The 21,292-nt window shown below is 38.3% G+C and overlaps 1 protein-coding gene across 1 annotated transcript; it reads left to right on the top strand.

Annotated features, from left to right (window-relative positions):
- Positions 1-967: 967 nt before the first annotated feature.
- On the top strand, positions 968-20,768 carry LOC134753258 (uncharacterized). The gene is made up of 7 exons (XM_063689089.1): positions 968-1,332; positions 2,934-3,072; positions 9,832-10,135; positions 10,566-11,065; positions 12,176-12,396; positions 14,470-14,651; positions 16,410-20,768. Exons 1-7 carry the CDS (start codon positions 1,125-1,127, stop codon positions 17,211-17,213), a joined length of 2,358 nt encoding a protein of 785 aa, XP_063545159.1. The 5' UTR covers positions 968-1,124; the 3' UTR covers positions 17,214-20,768.
- The last annotated feature ends 524 nt before the right edge of the window (positions 20,769-21,292 follow it).

Genomic DNA, 21,292 nt, shown 5'->3' with positions numbered 1-21,292 from the left:
AGCGATCAAGGCGACCAGTAACATGGCACTCAGGAAAACCAACAAACTCTTGCTGAGCATCTTAAACGCGTATTTTCTTTACTTATTGCTTCATTAGTAACTGCACTTGTTAATTTAGTATGATTTAATATTTTTTTATTGGTTTTTCCGACTGTTTAAAAGTATATGACGCGCAAAATTGAAACGTCGAACTGACAGTCGACGAAAGAGTTGGAGCAAGGAGAATTTAATCAGTAGTTAATGATCAAAAAAGTTCCAACTTTCAACGGTGGAAATATTCGCCGCAGATGAGCAAGCCTCGGTAAATTGCTCGGTAACTCAGCTTCCAAGAGCCGTGGTAAAAAGCCGTCCTGGCAGCGCGAGGAAGATGATAAGTATTTTAAATAACACATGTACCCTGGCAAGCCAGCTTTGTCAGTAGGTACAAAGGGTGGAAAATTCGTGTCTTGGTAAAAAAACAAAACTGGAGGGAAACAAAAAACAAATTTGTACAGCTATCACTTTTTCACGAGAATTTTACAAACAATACATTCTCCCGTTTTCACAAGTCGCGTACAGCGCATGACCTTGTAGTCGGCAGCAGAACATCTTCACCATGCTAGTCCGATTGCAGAATGCATCACAAGGGCGCTGTCTAGTCCATTTGGCTTCAGTGGTGGCAGCAACTACAGCCAGTGCCACGCAAACCAATAGAATCCATATACTTTTACCAAACATTGTAAAACTTTAATTTTCTAAATCGCATTGGACATTTCTTCTCTGATCTTAGGTATTTTAAAAATTATTTTTCATGCTGAACGTTGAGCTTGACAAATTTAAAGCTCGATGTCAATTTGAAGTTCGCGCTATAAACCTATAAACTATATAAATAATGTTCATGCGAACAATCGATTTATAATCGATTCTTCACATCGAACACCGACTAGAATTTTCATTTCCGAACGTAAAGTGCGTCAAAAAAAGATATGTCAATTGTCAAATTGTGGATGTGGATGGCGTCAGGCGGGCGTCCGTCTACTTTTCGAGAATATTGCAATTGCAGTGAAGTGAAAACACATAATAATACGAGTACAACGTTCGGTATAACTTTCTGTTCTTGTAATGTGAATTATTAAGTCCTGAAAATGGGAAAAATCGGGGATTCTAACTCTAATACCTGCTCCGTACCGGAGTGTAAATCTCGAAGTACGAATGAAATAACACTATTTCATTATCCTAAAGAAGAGGCGCAGAGAAAAAAATGGGCTGATGCTATCAAAATTGAGAGTAAAATTACTCAAAACATGCAAGTTTGCAGCCGTCATTTTGTGAAGAGTGATTACATTATATCAGGTAAGTGAATGATCGAATATAATCAGTATTTCCATACACAATACGGTATAACCTTAGGTTGTAATAAGTGGCACTGCTAATTTCTGCGCAATTCGCTTGATTTGCATTTATGAACGTTCTAGCTTAGACTACAGTGTTATGCACTGAAACACATCTAGACTTGTAATGATGCACCTGTATTCTTTTTTTTTGAATAGGGAATATTACGCAAAACTGCGCAGGGGGTGCCACTACCACAATCTGAGGTTCTATCACAAAACAAGAAAATCGAAATTTCGTTATCCAACATCTCTGTCACTTGCATATTCAAGCGATAAAGAGGCAGATAGCGAAATTTCGGATTCGCGTTTCCCGCGTTTCACGTTTCTCTGAAAACTTGTCAAAAAACTGTTAAAGGCTCAGTACCTTTGTAAAAGTTACTCTATGGTTTACTAAACGGGCTACTGCTGCACTCTGGTGGCAGAACATTGCAGTAATACCCCCTATTGTGTAATCTAATGTTATTTTTTTTTATGTAATAGGAAGCAAATGATGACTAGTTCATAAATAATAGTGATCCTGCACGTGAAACTAGTCTTGGGATTGTTGAGCTCACTCACAATGTGGTTGGCGGTGTTTATCTGTCAATCCCTCGAATTGTGTCAAATTCTGGTTGGCCTAAAGCAAAGGGGGTGCCAAAAAAAGACTTAGATTTTTTTTTAGTAGGTACAATAACATGTCTGTTATGGCTCTGTTTGATTGCGATCATCGCGGTCAACCTAACACACTCCTCGCTTCGCTCGTCGTCGCACCTATCTTGTCTCTGTTACTTGAACTTACTGTTCCAAATGATTGATTTTAATTTGTCAAGTAGTGGTTTCAACTTGCGGGTCAAATATCTCGGCCATTTTCGATTTTAGAGAAAAGTTTTTCCTACAAAACATGCTTATTTTAGCGTATTCTCTACAATAACACAATAAAAAATAGGTGTCATAATAACATCACTCCGGTGTCGGCACCACCTTTGCTTTAGTCCAACCCAAATTCTTGTTTCATTATCATAGTAAGCTTCATAGAAAATTAAAACAAAATTTGCCTCAAATCAATATGATCTTAATGTTTTAGCCAACACATAGACAATTATTTTTACTTCTGTTACTATAACGATAAGACCCTCTCTCTCTCTCTCTCTCTTCTATTTAGCGATATGACCGCCTGTGGTCTGCCCCTACATTTAATCAATTGTTCTTTTCATTTGTATGTTCTTACCAAGGGCCTAACACTCTTTGATAGAGAAAAATAGTCTTATTGCGAATCCTATAAGAGGCAATAGAAAATAGTGCCAAGCTTTGACCTTATCACCGACCGGGTGGCATCATAGGTAGGCGAAGGCGATATACCGAAATTTATAAGAGTGAAAGAGAAAAAATCCTATGCTGCCCAAATTTTATATGAATATTTTTTCTCTTACCCCCGGTCGCTCGGTGGCGCGTCTATAACTACTTGTATATACTATGTCTATGGTTCTTACTGAGGTGTGCCAATAAAGAGTATCATATCTATGTAATTTGCCATGAATAAATGAATTATTCTTTTTCTTATTTTTATCTATCTATCTATAGATAATGCAGGTGCCAAAGTGAAGAGGCTAAAGAAAACAGCTGTTCCATCTCAGAACTTGCCATGGCAGTTCCCCAACAAAAGGGTCAGTCCGACCCTTGCCAAGGCTCGGATGGAGCGCCTGAAGAACCGACTACAGAAGTAAGTAGAGTTGTGCCATTCTCGAGAACATTCTCCCTTTTGTATGGAAAATGTTCACACTTGAGAATATTTCCCATAGTAAATTGAGAAGGCTCTCCAGAACAGCACAACTATAGATGTAAGTAAAGCCTGACCAGTAATATATGATCATTGTCAAGAGGGCGCTGTTGTTGCGCATGTATAGGGTGACAGTTCAGTATTATTATTATTATCTTGTTTTTCGTATTTTCTCGGCTTTCACCGGAATACTGCTATGCACGGGCCTAGGCCAAGTGCATCTCAGGTAAGTGTAAATATGTATTATCTCCTTAATTTACGGTACATCAGGATGAGCGGTTCCTGTCCGTCGTGTGAGTCTCCGAGTTTGCGGTAAGTGGTTCAGTAGTTGACGCTATGGAAAAGTTTAAGGTAGCTGATAGTGAGGTTGGTCAGGTTGAAGCAGCAAGAGTTTCGTGGTCAATTTGTAAGAATTTTCTTACAATGCGGCATGTATTGAGGATAACGGCCTTCTGAAGGAGATGGAATGTTTTGGGCGGTAATTTTAAGGTCCTTAGAGATTGATGTAGCTGTTTAGATATTACACCTGTAGTGGATAAAACAATCGGTACTTTATTATTATTATAGCCCTTTATTCCATAAGAAGTTTTATATGGTTTTTGTATTTGTAATTTAGATGTTATCTTCTATATGGATCCCTCTTTGGGTGTAGGCCTCCTCCAATTTTATCCAATCATCTCTCTGCTTCGCTTTCTCCATCCATTGTTTTCCAGCTGTATGGACTATGTCATCTGTCCACCGTTTTTTTGGTCTTCCTATGGACCGTTTGCCTGCTGGTGCTTTCCATTTAGTGGTTATGTTGGTCCACCTTTTGTCAGTCATTCGGGCTACATGTCCTGCCCAGCCCCATTTAAGTTTTAAAGCACTTGTGAGGGCATCAGCAACCTTTGTTTTTTTCTCTTATTGTTGTGTGTTTTATTTTTTGTATCTTCCTGAGTCCCATCATACTCCTTTCCATGGCTCTCTGTGTTGATCTTATTTTTTCTTTTACTTTATTTGTGTACACCCATGTTTGTGAACCATAGATCAGGCATGGCAGAAGACATGTGTCACTCACTACTTTCTTTAGGTTCAGGCTGTAGTCACCCTTAAGAATTTCTTTTAGTGACCAGTACTTATTCCAGGTAATATTCGCCCTTCTCGTAACCTCTTCTTCGTTGCTTGATTTTGAGAATGATACCTGCTTTCCTAGGTATATGTAGCTATTTACATACTCAATTGTTTTATTTTCCACAGTTATAGGTTTTTCATAGCTATTGGTCATTACTTTAGTTTTACTAGTATTCATCTCGAGTCCAACTTTACAGCTTTGTTCGGTTAGTGACCTTACCATGTTTTCTAGGCTTGTGGCGGATTCTGAGAATAGCACTATGTCGTCCGCAAATCGTAAGTGGTTTAGGTAACGACCATTTATCCTTATTCCGGTGTTTCTCCAGTCCAGATTCCTGAATACTTCTTCTAACACAGCGATGAAAAGTTTGGGTGAGAGAGGGTCACCTTGCCTCACCCCACGTTCTATTTTTATTTCTTCTCCTCTTCTATCAAGTTTCACTGTGCTAGTGCAGTTTTTGTATACATTTTTGAGTATGTTGATGTATTTAGTGTTGACCTGAGCTGATTCCAGTGCATTCCATATAGAGTTGTGGCTTATAGTGTCGAAGGCCTTGCTGTAATCTATGAAGCATATATAAATTGGTACATTAAACTCTTTGTATTTTTCCAATATTTGTTCCAACGTGTGTATGTGATCCATAGTGCTAAACCCAGAGCGGAAGCCTGCTTGTTCTACCGCTTGCATATTGTCGATTGCTTTGGTTATTCTCCTTAGAATGATCAAAGTAAATAGCTTGTATGTGCTAGTTAGAAGGCTAATTGGCCTATAATTTCCTATATTCAAGGGGTCACCTTTTTTGTATATAAGGATTATGTCTGAGTTTCCCCACTGCTTAGGTATCTCGCCTGTGTCTAATATTAGATTAAACAGTCTTGTTAGGTAGTTAAGGAGTATCGGTCCTCCTATTTTTATTGCTTCGTTAGTTATGGAGTCAGGGCCTGGACTTTTTTCATTCTTTAGGAGTTTTATGTGGTTATACACTTCTTTCTCCTGTATACAGAGATCTTCTCTGAAAGTTGTGTTGTCGTAGCTGGTTTGTTTTGATTGTCCATCACTCTCTCTTCTTTTGTAAAGGTTTTTGTAGAAATTTGTTGCGGTGTCTATTACATCTTCTCTCGATTTTGTTTCAGTTCGATCTTCTTTTAGTTTTTGTATCCATGTGTTTATATGTTTTTAGTTCTTTCCAGGCACGTTTCGTACTTCTGAACCTCTTAAGGTTTTGGGTTATTATAACTTTTCTGTGGTTACTGTAATCTTTTCTGATTGATTTGCTAACTTGCTTAAATATTGTGCTAAGCTCATGCCTTATTGCTCTGTTTTTATTTTTGGTATGAATTAACTCTGTTCTTCTTTTTATTAATTTCTTAGTATGGCTGCTGAATAATTTGTTCTCCTTGGTTGCATTAGTTTTTCCTTCTGTCTTTAAGCTTGTTTTGATGGCAGTTTCTATCATATTGTAGTAGGCTTGCGCATTATTGGGTTCCATTTGGGGGTCCAAGTTGGTTTCTAATTCTCGTAAGTAGTTATTTATTTCGTCACTGGATTTTAGAGTTTTATGCAACATATGAAAATTTCTTCTTTTTAGCGTCTGACTTGATAGTATGAGTGTCGCTCGTATAGGCCTGTGGTCACTCGGGAACTCTATCTTGCTTAATACCTCTATATTGTTTCCTAGGTGCGGTTTGTTACACAGAATGTAGTCAATTTCGTTTTTTGTTTTAGAGTCAGGAGATACCCATGTCCATCTGCGGCTATCCTTTTTTTTGAAGAGGGTGTTAGTTATGGAAAGTTGGTACTCTTGTGCATGTTCTATAAGTCGCTCTCCTCTTCTGTTCCTTTCCCCATAGCCATGATGACCCATAATAGCATTTTCTTCTTTTGTTGGTTTCCCGATCTTTGCATTAAAATCTCCCATTAATAGCGTAGTACCTGTAGCCATTGTGTGAGCCTTTCTTAGATCGTTATAGAAAATGTCTACTTCTTCTTCACTTGCGCTACTTGGATTATAAAGATATTTGTGTTATCAAATTTAAGTTGTAGTAAGGCCACTCTTTCTGATATTCCCGTAAAACTCATTATGTTTGTTTTCAAGTTCTTTTTTATCAAGAAGCCAACTCCATGCCGGCCTTTGTTTTGTCCCATGTAGCAGAAGATGTACTCCTGGTATTCTTCTATTTCACATCCTAGTCTTCGGGTTTCTGCGATTCCTAAAATATCGAACTTTATGTTTTTTAAGGCATTTGTAAGTTCGACAAGTCTTTCTTCTGATGATAAGGATCTCACATTGTAAGTGCATATTCTTAGCTGTCTTCCTTTTACTTTGTTGTTTATGTGTTTTTTGATTGGAGGGTTTTGGTCAGACGTCCCACGGGGACCAGCCGGGTTGGGACAGTTCAGTGTAGTATGAAAAAAATAGTTCCAGTGAATTCCGCAACATGGCGCGTGATCATATAGTCAATAGTCAATATATTCTTTATTCAAATAGGCCTAGCAACAAGCACTTTTAAATTGTCAAGTTTTAAATATTACCTTAATCTAAATATCAGAGCAATTTATTGATGCAGTTATTATTATTCTTAAAAACATTGAATTATTTTAGATATGTCAAACTTAATAATAAGAATTCACAAAAGGATATATATTCCTGGTCAGGCTTTAATTCTCTTTCTAAAGCAGTGCTTGTAGATTTATCATTGATTAGGACCAAAATTTGTTTTTTTCCAAAGACTCGAGTAAAATCAAGACTATCAAGTTCACCAACAAACTGTCATGCAGTTTGGCAAAACAGTATATGTACAGTCTGGCAAAAAAGAGTAGAAATTAAAAAGTGGCAACACTGTAGCGTCGTCCCTTTCAAATCAATTTAAGAAAAACGGGATGACACTACAGTGTTGCCACTTTTTAATTTCCACTCTTTTTGCCAGACTGTAATATATTGCTGTGTATTTTTTATTGAGTAAATTAAATAAATAAAAAATACTTAAGAAAGAATAAAGTCAATGGTCTTAAATTTCTTGAGGTGCCCTAAAATGAAGAATGTCTGTTAATATAGTTTTATTCAGATGTCTTCGTTTCTCGTTTTTTAGGGTTCCGTACCCAAAGGGTAAAAACGGGACCCTATTACTAAGACTCCGCTGTCCGTCTGTCTGTCTGTCTGTCACCAGGCTGTATCTCATGAACCGTGATAGATAGACAGTTGAAATTTTCACAGATAATGTATTTCTGTTGCCGCTATAACAACAAAAACTAAAAACAGAATAATATAAATATTTAAATGGGGCTCCCATACAACAAACGTGATTTTTTTTGCTGTTTTTTTTTTCCGTAATGGTACGGAACCCTTCGTGTGCGAGTCCGACTCGCACTTGGCCGGTTTTTTTATACTAAGGTCTTTTTTATAGTCCGCTATACGGACGCGAATATGTTTCTTTATCTTATTTTATTTAAAAGGCAAACTAAAATTCAACATTCAACATTGTTTCAAAGAGTACTTTGATTCTTTGAACAGCCGGGTAAGTTCTTTCTTCATGTCTTGATCTTTGTCTTTCTTATACATTAGTTCTGTGCGTTGTTTTATGAGTTGTATTGTATGGTCGCTAAAGATTTTGTTTGTTTTTGTGTGGTCAGTCTTAGTCTTCTGTGTTACGCTGTCTATTATTGACTTTTCTATCTTATTGTAGTAATCTTGAACACTTGTATCTTCTGTTTTGTTTCCTAGTTTTGTCTTACTTAAGTAGTAGTAGGTATTACATAAGAATGCCGTCCAAAGTAAGCATGCACAGCAAGAAAAAATGATAACGAGCAAAAACTATCCTAAAATTATAAAATATCCTTTCCTATATCCTTCCTTCGTTGTTTCCTGTAGATCATTGCACACAAAAAGACGCGGAAGTGACGTGCACGTGTATCGATATACAGGGTGGGCCAGTGATAAAACATTAAAAAAAAATATATATATAATTAGAATTTGGGATAAACAAATAAATTTTACGTATTAAATATATTAATAACGGGTCACTCACGTGTTTTAAGTCGAAAACGCTCGACATGTTTCACTCCGTACCGAGGAGCGTCATCAGGAGCTTGCGTCGACGGTGACGGACCGGCGCAGACTGCGGGCCGCAGCCCTCCGCGCCCGATGACTCGGCGCGGGCGCCGGTGGCGGCAGGAGGGGCGAGAAACTACCCTCGTTTACGGCATTATTGAGTTTGTGATTCAGCGAAAAGTACGGGAGGCTATCGAAATTGGTCGTCATCCGAATTTTAACCGTGATTGTGGTTGGTCAGTGCCTCCGAGCTGGAAAACTGTTTTGGGTACTACGTCGATGGACAGTGTGGACGAACCATTAGCGAATGACGTAGTGAGTGTTGTGTGCAACCCATCATTTGACAATAATGCCGTAAACGAGGGTAGTTTCTCGCCCCCCCTGCCGCCACCGGCGCCCGCGCCGAGTCATCGGGCGCGCAGGGCTGCGGCCCGCAGTCTGCGCCGGTCCGTCACCGTTGACGCAAGCTCCTGATGACGCTCCTCGGTACGGAGTGGAACATGTCGAGCGTTTTCGACTTAAAACACGTTAGTGACCCGTTATTAATATATTTAATATGTCTATGTCTCACGGAAGTTTTGTTATTAAAATAAATTTTACGTTTCAAAATTAAATCATCAAGATGTCGTCCGTAGCGGTTGCGGCACTCTTCCAGTCTTTCTTGTAAATTTTGAAAGACTTAACAAGACTTTCGTGTTAAGAGATTTCCTGGCTCCGAAACTTCACGAATCGTATGGTTACAACAACAACACATGGTTTCAGCAAGACGGGGCCACCTGCCATACAAGTAACGAGACCCTGGAAGTTTTGCGTGAAATGTTTCCTCAAAAATTGATATCGAGGCGAGGTGACATTGCTTGGCCTCCCAGGAGCCCTGACTTAACTTCGACAGACTTCTTTTTGAAGTACTTGAAGAGTACTCCAATAATCCGACAACCACAGCAAAATTAAAGGAGAATATTCGTCAAGAAATCCAATCAATATCTTCGCAACTTCTAATGTGTCTTTCAAAATTTACAAGCAAGACTGGAAGAGTGCCGCAACCGCTACGGACGACATCTTGATGATTTAATTTTTAAAACGTAAAATTTATTTCTTTATCCCAAATTCTAATTATAATTTTTATTTAAAAACATAAAGATTGATTATTTTATAATATTTTTAAAAATGCATTTTTCTTTGCCCCACCCTGTAAATGCGCGTTACAAATACAAACAATCTGCTTCATGGAACGAAAAATATGCTGTCGGCGCGTTGAATAAACGCGTTGTGCATAGGTCATCATACTTGCATCTGGCCTTACATTTGCTGTTAAAATTTACTATGTCAGCCACCCAGGGCCACCCAGCCACAAGGGCTGCCAGGGCCGGATTTCCGCCTAGGCGTACAAGGTTCGGGCCTATGGGCCCAGGCAACCAGCAACCAGTGCCTTGGGGCCCCAGTCTCGGTCTGATCTGGGCCTGAGGGCTGCATAGCAAAACTACAAGTCCTGAACAGGGATGATATATTGATTTTAACAGTAGGATTATTCCTCCCATTACAGGGTGTCTGATTCTCCAGACAAGCCTGAAACTTCAGCCACTAAACCAGAGACTCCAGCTAAAAAACCTGAAAGTGGCAAAAAATCTGAGTCTAATAAAAAACCTGAGGCAGCATCAAAATCTACTGAAGAAACTGAGGATACAGATGAAATAAAGAGTGAGGTGGTAAGTGAGGAAGATGATGTATCTACTGGAAAAACATCTGGCGGTCCTGATGTGGAGAAAATTGAAGAAATTGAAAAAAATAATGATGAAACTGTTGAAGAGGATGAAAGTGAAGCTTCAGAGGCTAAAAAAGACGATAATGTAAGTTTAATACAAATAATTATTATTCTAGTCGATGTTGTTGTAATAATATGAATTTAGTTATCATTTTATCAATTCAATTATCTTGTACTTGTTTAAAGATACCTTTTTTGAAATTACAGTCTGGCAAAAAGAGTAGAAATTAAAAGTGGCAACACTGTAGTGTCGTCCCTTTCAATTCAATCTAAGCAAAACAGGACGACACTACAGTTGACTCGAACAGAACGTAATCGAACTTTTTTAAAATTGGCTGTATGACGCCAGCCGTCGCCTTAGCGTTATCTGTGACACGAAAAAAAAAAACGTCAAACATACTGTCAAAGTGCATAACCTGCTCTGCTATTATTTCGCTTATTTTTAGAATTATTATACCAGATTTAGTGATAAATGTGCCTTAATACGTATTATTAAGTATAATGTTTTATTCAAGATACCTGCCCGTGGCCCGACTAGGCTCAGACAGCGGGAGGGAACCATAAAATGCGAGTATTGCGGTAGAAAGTGTCTTACGCCCCAAGCGTTGCAGACTCATCAACAAATTGCGCATAAGAACGCTAGAAATAACCTAATTAATCCTAAAAAGGACTCTCCAGTTAATAATAAGACTAAATCATCGCCTAAACCAACCATTGTGCCGTTAATTTCTGTGAAAAGTCCCGAAAATCTCCTGGCCAAACCGCCGGTGAAAGCGAAGCCAGCTGTGTCTCTGAACACGCGGCAGGTAGAGAAAGAGCTTCAAGACGACAGTGACTACATCGCCACATCGAGCGACTCCTCTGACGTGAGTGTGAAGGAAGAGATTGTGGAAAAAAAGGAACAGCGGAAGACTGAATTTGAGTGTCCAAAGTGTAAGAGACGGTTTGCTGTGTACTTTATGGCATACAAGCATATACAGACGCATCATTCCGGGACGCCGAACGGAAGTAAAACGTGAGTATCAATTACATCCTTTACTCCAGACAACTTACATTAAATATTACCTTATAAGCATACGTCCACTACAGCGGGCATTTTGCGGGCAAGTCATTTGGTAAGGTTCACAAATCAATTTTCGAGTTGTCAGAATAAAGTATTTGTACTTAATATTTGGTATCTAGTATTTGTAATGTGCAAATCCAAATGCCTTAGCAACTAAGGCTGTACGTTAGTTAGGTATCTATTAGTTTATATCTTATATCCCTTCAATTTGAAATAAAAATAAGACTTACCGGGAAACGCGAATCCGAAATTTCGCTATCTGCCTCTTTATTGCTCGAATATGCAAGAGTGACTGAGATAATGAAATTTCCATTTTTTTGTTTCGCGATAGACCCTCAGATTGTGGTAGTGGCGCCCCCTACGCAGAGTTTCGCGTAATATTCCCTATTACTTTTTATTATTATTATTTATCTACTTTTGTTGTTATAGCACTATACCTACATCGTTTTTTTAGCATTAGAAAAAGGCTATAGAATCTTGGCATTGTTTTTTATTGAAAAATAAGTTACAGCAAATATGTAACAATTATATAGCAAGGATGTATATTTATATTTTTAGGGTACTATACCCAAAGGGTAAAAACGGGACCCTATTACTAAGACTCCGCTGTCCATCTGTCTGCCACCAGGCAGAAAACCGGACAAGTGCGAGTCGGACTCGCCCACCGAGGGTTCCATACTTTTTAGTATTTGTTGTTTACGGCAACAGAAATACATCATCTGTGAAAATTTCAACTGTCTAGCTATCACGGTTGATGAGATACAGCCTGGTGACAGACAGACAGATGGACAGACGGACAGAGGAGTCTTAGTAATAGGGTCCCTAAAAACAGTAAAAGATAAGTTGGAAACAAATGTGATTAAAAGTATTTTTATTTAGGTTTTAGTCATATTTTAGTTTAGTTTAAAATTTTAATTGTTTATTTATAATGTAAATTCCTATGTTATCTTATAATAAACAAATAGTAAACGAGAAATGCCCATTTGTACAGACATCATAGCGTGAACTTAAACTAACTGCATCCAAAATAACCATAGCTAAACTTATTTTTATATTATCCAGGACAAACCTTATCCCGAAACCAACCCGCATAGAGATCTGCACAATCTGCAACATGCCGGTCAACAGCAACTCCCATGTGTGCGCCGGACCACTGAAGTTAGCCATGGGGCTCGTATGCGCTGGCTGCGACCAGGAGTACAAGACGCTCTCTATGTTCGACATGCACAAGGGCAGCATGCATAGCGACGGAGTTGAGAGCATGTTCTTCTCTACTCTAGATGGTAAAAGAACAATTAACTGTTAAAGGCCACTTGCACCATCCCACTAACCCGGGGTTAACGGGTTAAACCTTGAGTTACCATGTTAAGAGTCCCCGGCAAGCTCGGCCGAATTGCGCCTTCCCATACAAACGTAGTTCCGCTCTCATTTTAAAACTACATGTTGGATTGTAATGAAACTTTGCACATACAATGACATGAGGTATATCTAGGTGTGAAATTAGTTTATATAGCTCCAGTTTATAAAACAAACGAAATAGAGCAAAGCAAGTAAGTTTAAGTTAGTATGAAGAACTTAAATTCGCTGTATTTTTATAAATATGGTATCTGAAGCTACATAAACTAATTACAGACACAGATATAGCGTATCCTATTGTAAATACAAAGTTTCAGAGCAATCTAGCTAGTCGTTTTAAAATGAGAGCGAAACTACGTTTGTATGGAAAACCGAGCTAGCCGGAGACCCTTAATCAGTACAATTTGACACTGGGTTATCGGTTTAACCGGTTAACCCCGTGTTAGTAGGATGGTGCAAGTGGTGCTAAAGAGTCACACAAACCCAGCCCGTTCCCATGCAATAAAATTACACTCATTAAAACAACATTCTAAACTACTTAACATGACCTTTGACATGAACATTCAAGTAAAGCCTGACCAGTAATATATGATCACGCGCCATATTGCGGAATTTCACTGTAACTATTTTTTTCATACTATACTGAACTGTCACCCTATACATGAGAATCACAGCGCCCTCTTGACAATGATCATATATTTGGTCAGGCTTAAATATATTATTATATGTGACGTTTTCAACCAAAAGGTACCACATTGTCGGTTGTCGATAAGGTTGATTTCTAATTGAAGCTATATGGAAATAGCGCCTTACTGACAAGCGACAATAAGTACCCTTTTGGTTGAAAATGACACATATCTATGTCTGGTACTAGTATTCGTTGCTGGGAATTGTAATGCAAAGAAATTAGAGTGAAACATAACTCTATTCGCTTTGTTTACTTTGTTTAACAATTATCGAAAATAAACTATTGTGAGACATATTTTTTTTATACTACGTTGGTGCAAACAAGCATACGGCCCGCCTGATGTTAAGCAGTCTCCGTATGTGCCATTCTCAATCAAAAGGGTACTTATTGTCACTTGTCAGTAAGGCGCTATTTCCATATAGCTTCAATTAGAAATCAACCTTATCAACAAGCGACAATGTGGTACCTTTTGGTTGAAAACGTCACATATTTCAAAATATTTAGATCACTACGGTTTCACTCACTATTAAAAAGCTAAAAGCGACTAAAAATAATAGTGAGTGAAACAGTACTGATCTAAATATTGTGTAACAATTTTTAGCAACAATATTTCGTACTTAGAACACAAGCTTTATAAGCTAATAACACAGTGCCATGGAGAACTATAAATGTAACCTTCACACTTTAAAATAAGGTTTACATTAGCCCGCTTGCGCCCGTGACCTTGGCGTGTGAGCAGGGGGGTGTCACTTCGCAGTTTAGGTACATTTGGCCGGCGCGCCTCCCGGGCAGGTGTATGGCAATGGGCTGCCGCTCGACTCGCGCAAAATTGTAAATACATAATGCCTTCGAAACCTAAATCTATAGATATTGTTCTGTTTACGGATGTCTGAATAAGCGGAAGAACAAGGAAGCAGAAATAACATTTTTTTTTAAATTCCGGACTATATTGACCGATATATTTTCAAAGGAATAAGTACTTCTGTGGCATACCTACTTCCGTGAGAATCAGACATACTATATCCGGATAAAAAAAATATGTTTACAGAATTAACGTTTGTAATTCCTACATATTTATCTTTAAAAAAAAAAAATCAGTAGGTATAGGTACAAAAACTTGTGGCGTGACAACCCCGTGCCGACACTCGCAGCTCGGTCATAAAACTGCGGCGCGCAAAGAAGATTCACGGTTCGTGCGCGGTTATTTAATTTTATACCTAAATCTGACTTTTCTGAAGGAGTGAATTTTCTGTGAATTTTAGTTTAAGACGTAAAGCATTCAAAATGGTCATATTTTTCGTATTGTACACAGAATTTGAGCAATGGAAGCAGAAAATGGAAAACCAAACCAAAGCGAAGTACGCAATATTGGATCAGAACGATACGAAGAAAATCTACCGCTGCACTTACCTTACTGGGATAGCTGGCAAATACAGCCGACGGAGGATGTGTCCGTCTTCTGTCGTGGTTCAAGAGTTCACCAAGGGTTTCCAGGTATTTTTTTTTTAAATCTGGTTTTTATTGAGGCTTTGGACACTAGGTGAACATGCCTCATGGGTGCTTTCATAGTTCCCTACTCAAGGGAGAGGTCAATAAAGTGGTAAACACTGATTGCTTTGTCCGATATAGGCTCTGCCAACCAACAATTGATCTGTCCATTGAGCATGGAGCCCAGACTACCAAAAAAACTTTTTCTCAAGTCCGAATTCCGGACGCATTCCAACAACACGTGAGACAAGTCATCAGTCTTCTGACAGTTTGCACACAGTGGTGACGATTTAATACCCATGATGCATAGAAACTTGTTTGTAGGGATGTGTCTGGACCGGACTCGGAAAGCTGAGACTAACACTTTTCTAGCGAGGGCTTCCAGGTCTGAAAACATATTATACTCATTGGAGCGAAGAAGATCCGAAAGCTCAAAGTTAATAACTAGAGATGCAACGGATAGTGCTTTGGCCGGATATCTGGCCGTCGAAGCCGCCGAATATCCGGTATCCGGCCGCCGAATATCCGGCTAATTTTATGTCTGAAATGGAGGAAAGTAGATCGCGCGCGTGCGCATAGTTTGGTGCCGGTTGCAACTTGTTTCTAGTTATAGGCATTCGTTGAAAGAAAAGTAAACTTAATTAAGTAGGTACTAGATTCTCACATAGTTCGCATTGAATAGCGGCACGTTACAGTTTTCGTCGTATTAAATGTTTACGTTGCAAGTGCTTAGTTAATTAACTTTGTTTCGTTATTTATAAGATGTTTCGAGAGTTTAGTGCATATGTTATTCATAAATATCGTGCTTAATTACTATCCGGTATCGGCGGTATCCAACCGGATACTACGCAACTATCCGGTATCCGGTAATGAAAAAAATTACCCATCAGAGATCTCCAACATTATTTGACCCGAGAGTCTCGGGCCGAGACCGACATTTTTTGGAGACCGGTGATTGTGCCATGGTAAGGCAATATTGTTCAACATGTTTCTAGTATTTTTCAAAGACGAAGGGTACGGCGACAGGTGTCTTAATAAAAATATTGGGAGATTAGGCGTTTTAAGGTTATAAATTGCATGAAGATTGTATGACACCTGTCACCGTACCCTTCGTCTTGAAAAATACTCTAAGAACAAATTAAATTACTTTCTTATGAAAATATTTTAATTTGTGTTTTTTTTTTAAAGTAGTCACACTACTATTTAAACTAAATAAATAAACAAAATAAATATCATATACAACGGAAAAAAATACCAAGGCCTCCAGTGCCCGGGGCTGGAATCGAACCGCGGTTGAGGCATCTGTCGCGTAAACGGAGGACGCTGGTTCGATTCCAGCCCCGGGCATTGGAGGCCTTGGTCATGTTTTCCTTTGTATATGATATTTATTTCGTTTAATACTATAGTAGTTTTTAAGAGTATACTTTGCTGGCAATAATTAAAAATCGTACTTTCTGTAAGTATTTACTTAGTACTAATATTTTGAAACTGAGCTCAAATTGTTATGCGTAATTTATCCTTTTGGACGCCAATGACCGATATATACGCACCGTAGGTTTAACGCCAAAGACCGATTAATCGGTCATAGACCACAGAGCAATATAGACTTACATGCGTATGCATAAAGTTCAATTTCAGTTTTGACAATTCGGTGACGTGACGTCTGGATGACTGCTTTTGTGTTTGACACGGCGTCGAAAAGGTTAAATAAAGAAATATTATGAAGTTTTAAACGTAAACAGGTTTTTTGATTTCACCTTCCAGGTGCACTACTACCCCAACCACTACGGGCACGACTACCAGAAGTACAACCTCAGCAGCGCCTTCCAGCAGTACTCCATCACCTCCCTCATGAACCTCACCGCTAGGCAGCTACCTGACGACGAACCCCTCAAGACTACAGACCTCGACAGCCCAGACCTCTACTTGCAGTTCCAGAAAATTACAGAAACCATTGTGAACGAAGCGGCAAGAATTAATGTCAACGGTCTTAAAAACCTTATGAGAAAGGCTTTAGAGATGATGGAAGTTATTAACAGCTATGTCGAAGATGATGATGATGACGGGATCACTAGTTCCAACTCAATTTTAAAATTAGATTCTGATAAAGATAACTTGCAAGATGATGTTAAGTTAGCGTTGGCGAATTTTAAGAGGAAATCAAAAACGAATTCGGGTTATGAAACACCACCTAAAAGGAGCAAATCGGTGTTTCAAAGCACAGAAAATTTAAAAACGCCTAAAAACAGCAGGTCTAATTCTTCAACTAAAGAAACGGAAGTTAGAAAAGATACGCTAAAGTTAAATCAATCTCCAACATTCATAGATACTTTCCAAGACTTTGTGGGTAAAAGTGTAACGAAAACTGATGACAGACTTGTGAAAAAAACTGTCAGTGGAAAAACGCCGCCAGTTAAGAATAAAATCGGTCAATTCAAGCCTAAAACTCCTCCAAAGAAAGTCACGTTCTCTCCGACTAAGATATCATCTAAGAAAAGTATTAAAGAACCGGAATATGAAGTTAAAGAACAGGAGAATGATTGTAATATATTGATTTTGAAGATTTAGTGATTAAGAAAATGGACTGGTAAGAACATATCCTTAAGCGTAAAGAAAGGCCAACGCACGGCTGCGTGTGCGTAGATTTGCACGTGCGCGTGCGCCTAAAATGTGCGCAAACGGTGTGTCGTCTCTCATAATAATCTGTATATTACAACGCGCATGCGCACGACGTGCACACGCATCCGATGTGCGGGCCTTAGTGTTTTGAAATGAACATGTTTTTAGGACTTCAAGATTTTAAGTATGATTTCACTGACAATCAAAAGTATAGCAGGAAAATAGGCTATTTTTCAAGTCAAATCAGCTACTCTTTATCCCTTTTATCACGCCAATAGAATAGGGTAGTTGACAATTTTTTTTTAATGGTATCAGTCGATCAGGTTTGTTTTGAGGATCAAATGTCTGTATGGGACCCATTGTCTTAAAGCAATACAAAAGTCACAAATGATGGTCAAAGTCTGGCATCGCCACATTACTGAACAAACGCTCTAACACAAATGGCAATACATCGTGACGTCACTGTGTCACTTTGCTTAGAAGCCGTTTCGATGTATGGAAAACGAGGAAATTGCGATTTTGTCGGTGAAATGTTGCGTTTATGTATATTGTTGCTATACATTTTTTTTAAATGAAATGTAAGGAATCGAATGGTATCGTTTTTTTTCCTATTTGAAAGTTATTTTTTTTATTATTATTCATATTTATTTTTTAAGTTTCCAATTTATTGTGATAAATTGCTCATTTTCTATCTATTTAACTTGATTTAGTTATAAAATTCAACATGTGTCAACTATCCTATTTCAACTTTAGCATTACGATTTAAGGTTCAAATTTGATTGGATTTTCGGGAAATGTGACGTCTTCAAATGAATCATCAAATTCTTGTTGATTAGTGCGGCCAGGAAAAAGGACAATTTAGTTTATCTACATTAAACTAGCCTAATTATAGTAATTGTAATCTGGATAGTTTTGTTACTCTCCATACATCCACCATAAGTAACTAAGTTTGTTGCTCTATGTATCAAAAATGTCTAAGTAGATATGAACACTCACTCTTGGAAAATCTGAGAAATGGTGTGTATTTTCATAAAAAATATACAAAAATGTTTAAAACACCAAAAGTTGATTACCTATCTGTATAACTGTAGCCGTTATAGTACTATATGATTTTATTAAAATATCGTTAAACGCTATAAAAGTACAGCCTAGTGTAAAAATATGGGTTGTAACGCCCCTACCACCACGCGCCAACAGATGGCGCTACTAGTACCGTAAAGCCAAAGATAGATATAACTCCGTAAGTAAAAAGGCCAAAACTAGTAGCGCCCTCTGAACGAGAATCAAATTTTCTTGATTTTCGAGGCACGTTTTTTCCTTAGACTGTATCCATCTATTACGGAGTTATATCTATCTTTGGTATTGTCATGCTCATGCTATTACTTTAGGTTTGAACAGTAATATATTGTAGTAAAACTTCTTTAAGTTTTGACACTTCGAGTTAAATTAATTGACTTAAATAATATTTTTGCGTAATAAAATACCTTATTGCGGTTTGTTTACATTTTGTTAAATACTTAAAGGAATACACTCAACTACTCAAGTCCCATCGAAACGAACTAGGTCAAACTGGTCAAAGCAAAGCGAACGATTTGCAAAATTTTGGAAATCCCAAATATGTTTTGTGTAAATCCTTAAACTTACCAAAATATGACCTAAATTAGTTTGCATATGCATAGTTCAATTCTAACTTTGTAGGAACAAAACGCAGCTAGTGTATAATAACAACGAAAATAATCATGCTAGGTCCAAACAACTTTAAGCTTTAAAACTTTAAGCAATAGAACTCATTGACTCATCACATCATTGCATTGTATCCTGCGCGTTGCGCGAGCGAGAAATGAGAAATACTGTAGGTAGAACGTAGAACCCGCCCGAACTACCGCTGTAGCTCCTTCGTGTTACTTCGGTCGACCGACGGCGTCGACGCGCGGCCGAGACAATAGACATCGCTTATCTTATCTATTCACTTTAGTAAATCGTTGCCGGGGGTGCGAGTGTACGGATATATTGGGATATACTGATATATTTGGATTCGTAAAGACAAGAAGAGTGATTCATGAAAAGAGACAGATATGTATCTTTTATATCTATATCCCCTGAGTTACCCATCTCTACCTTGCTCGGCAAGCGAGTGCTAATATTGTAAAGCCTCCAAGTTGGAAATACACGCGCTTTTTTTTTTTTATAAGAACCTGACTTGGGCTCTATTGCAGGGGGGGCAATTAGAGCGGTAGGACTGTGTGGGGGGATGGTAGGCTGGGGAAAATCCAGGACCCTTCCGCATCACACGAGACGGTTTTTGCTACGCTGGAATACTCCTAAAGAGTTTTCGCTCCAGCGCAGATCAGTTGAGCGGTCTCAACCTGATCTGAGGGTGTAAAGGGAATACACGCGCTTAACGTAACGCCGCCTTTTATCTTCGCCCTCACCTCCCCGTCCTACAGGGCGCATATAACTGCCTGCCTGCTTATTAAATAATAAAATAATATAACCAAAGAGATTATAATTATATCATAGTAAATTTTGTAGCCACAGTAAATTCACTGTCATCTATCGACACACGATTAAAACTAAAAATGAAGAATTATAAAAATACCATAAAATGTACTTATATATGGATAAATGTTTTTTTAATTTGCATTAATTATTTTTATATGATTTTGACCCATGTTCTTTCACTGATATGCGTTAAAATTGTTAAATAACAAACGAAACCGTCAACGCCCTCTATACGAGAGTAGGCCAAATTCTCTTGATTTTCGAGGCACGTGTTTTCCTTAGACTATCCATCATAGACATAGTATAGTAGTTATAGACATGAAACCGAGCGACCAGGGGTAAGAGAAAGACATATTCATGTATTGACAGGTTAATGTATGGCAGCATAACACTTTTTCTCTTTGACTCTTATAAATTTCGGTATTTCGCCATCGCCTCCTACCTATGCGGCCATAACCCGACCATGAAAAAAAACCCGGTCGGTGATAAGGACAAAGCATGGCACTATTTTCTCTTTCCGCTTATAGGAATCGCAATAAGACTATCTTTCTCTATCAAAGAGTGTCAGGCCCTTGGTATCCATCTATTACGGAGTTATATCTATCTTTGATATAACTCACTCAAAAATATGTCCCATAGTTCTAATTTCCCTGGCTTATGAGCTATGGGACATATTTTTGAGTATGATGTGTGCACCCATATTTTTACACTTGACTGTACATATCCTTTCACCAAACATTGCTATTTTTGTAAACCCATAACAAAATATTTATGATATATATATATACTCAGGCAAGCTAATTTTGTCACTAGAAAAGGCGCGTATTCAAATTTTGTTTGAGAGATCGAAACTTCGCGCCTATATTTTTCAAATGAATACTGACAAAGCTGGCTTGCCAAGTAAACGTAATAGTATCTAGGAAATATGTTTTGTATGTAATTGAGATGTTGTTTTTATGTAAGCGTGTACATATGAATAAAGTAAGATTGCTTTTATATCACTGTTCGAGTTTTAATTAACCATCAATGGGGTTGGCCGGTCGAAATAATTAGCCAGCATAGCTTGTTCTGTCAATCCCTAGAATTGTGTCAAATTTTTGTTTTTTTTTAATGCCCTGGATGCCAGCCCTTTTAGCCAAATCTCATAGAAAAAGGGGCAAGCTATGATGGCGCCATCTCTGCAAACTTTTGACAGTTGCCAACCCCAATGAAAGTTATCACGTTATCAGGACGCCGTTAGCAAAATACTTAGATTAAAAAAAAACTACTTGCACAATCGACATTCGTAAGTTGACTTTAAGTAGTTTAAGTGTCATCATCTTCCTCGCGTTGTCCCGGCATTTTGCCACGGCTCATGGGAGCCTGGGGTCCGCTTGGCAACTAATCCCACAAATATGCGTAAGCATAAATTTTAGGTCTGTGACTAATCCCAAGAATTGGCGTAGGCACTAGTTTTTACGAAAGCGACTGCCATCTGACCTTCCAACCCAGAGGGGAAACTAGGCCTTGTTGGGATTAGTCCGGTT

The sequence above is a fragment of the Cydia strobilella genome, chromosome 26 (assembly GCF_947568885.1).
Source record: "Cydia strobilella chromosome 26, ilCydStro3.1, whole genome shotgun sequence".
In the NCBI taxonomy this organism is placed as follows: domain Eukaryota; kingdom Metazoa; phylum Arthropoda; class Insecta; order Lepidoptera; family Tortricidae; genus Cydia; species Cydia strobilella.
This window is presented reverse-complemented; position numbering and strand designations above follow the sequence as displayed.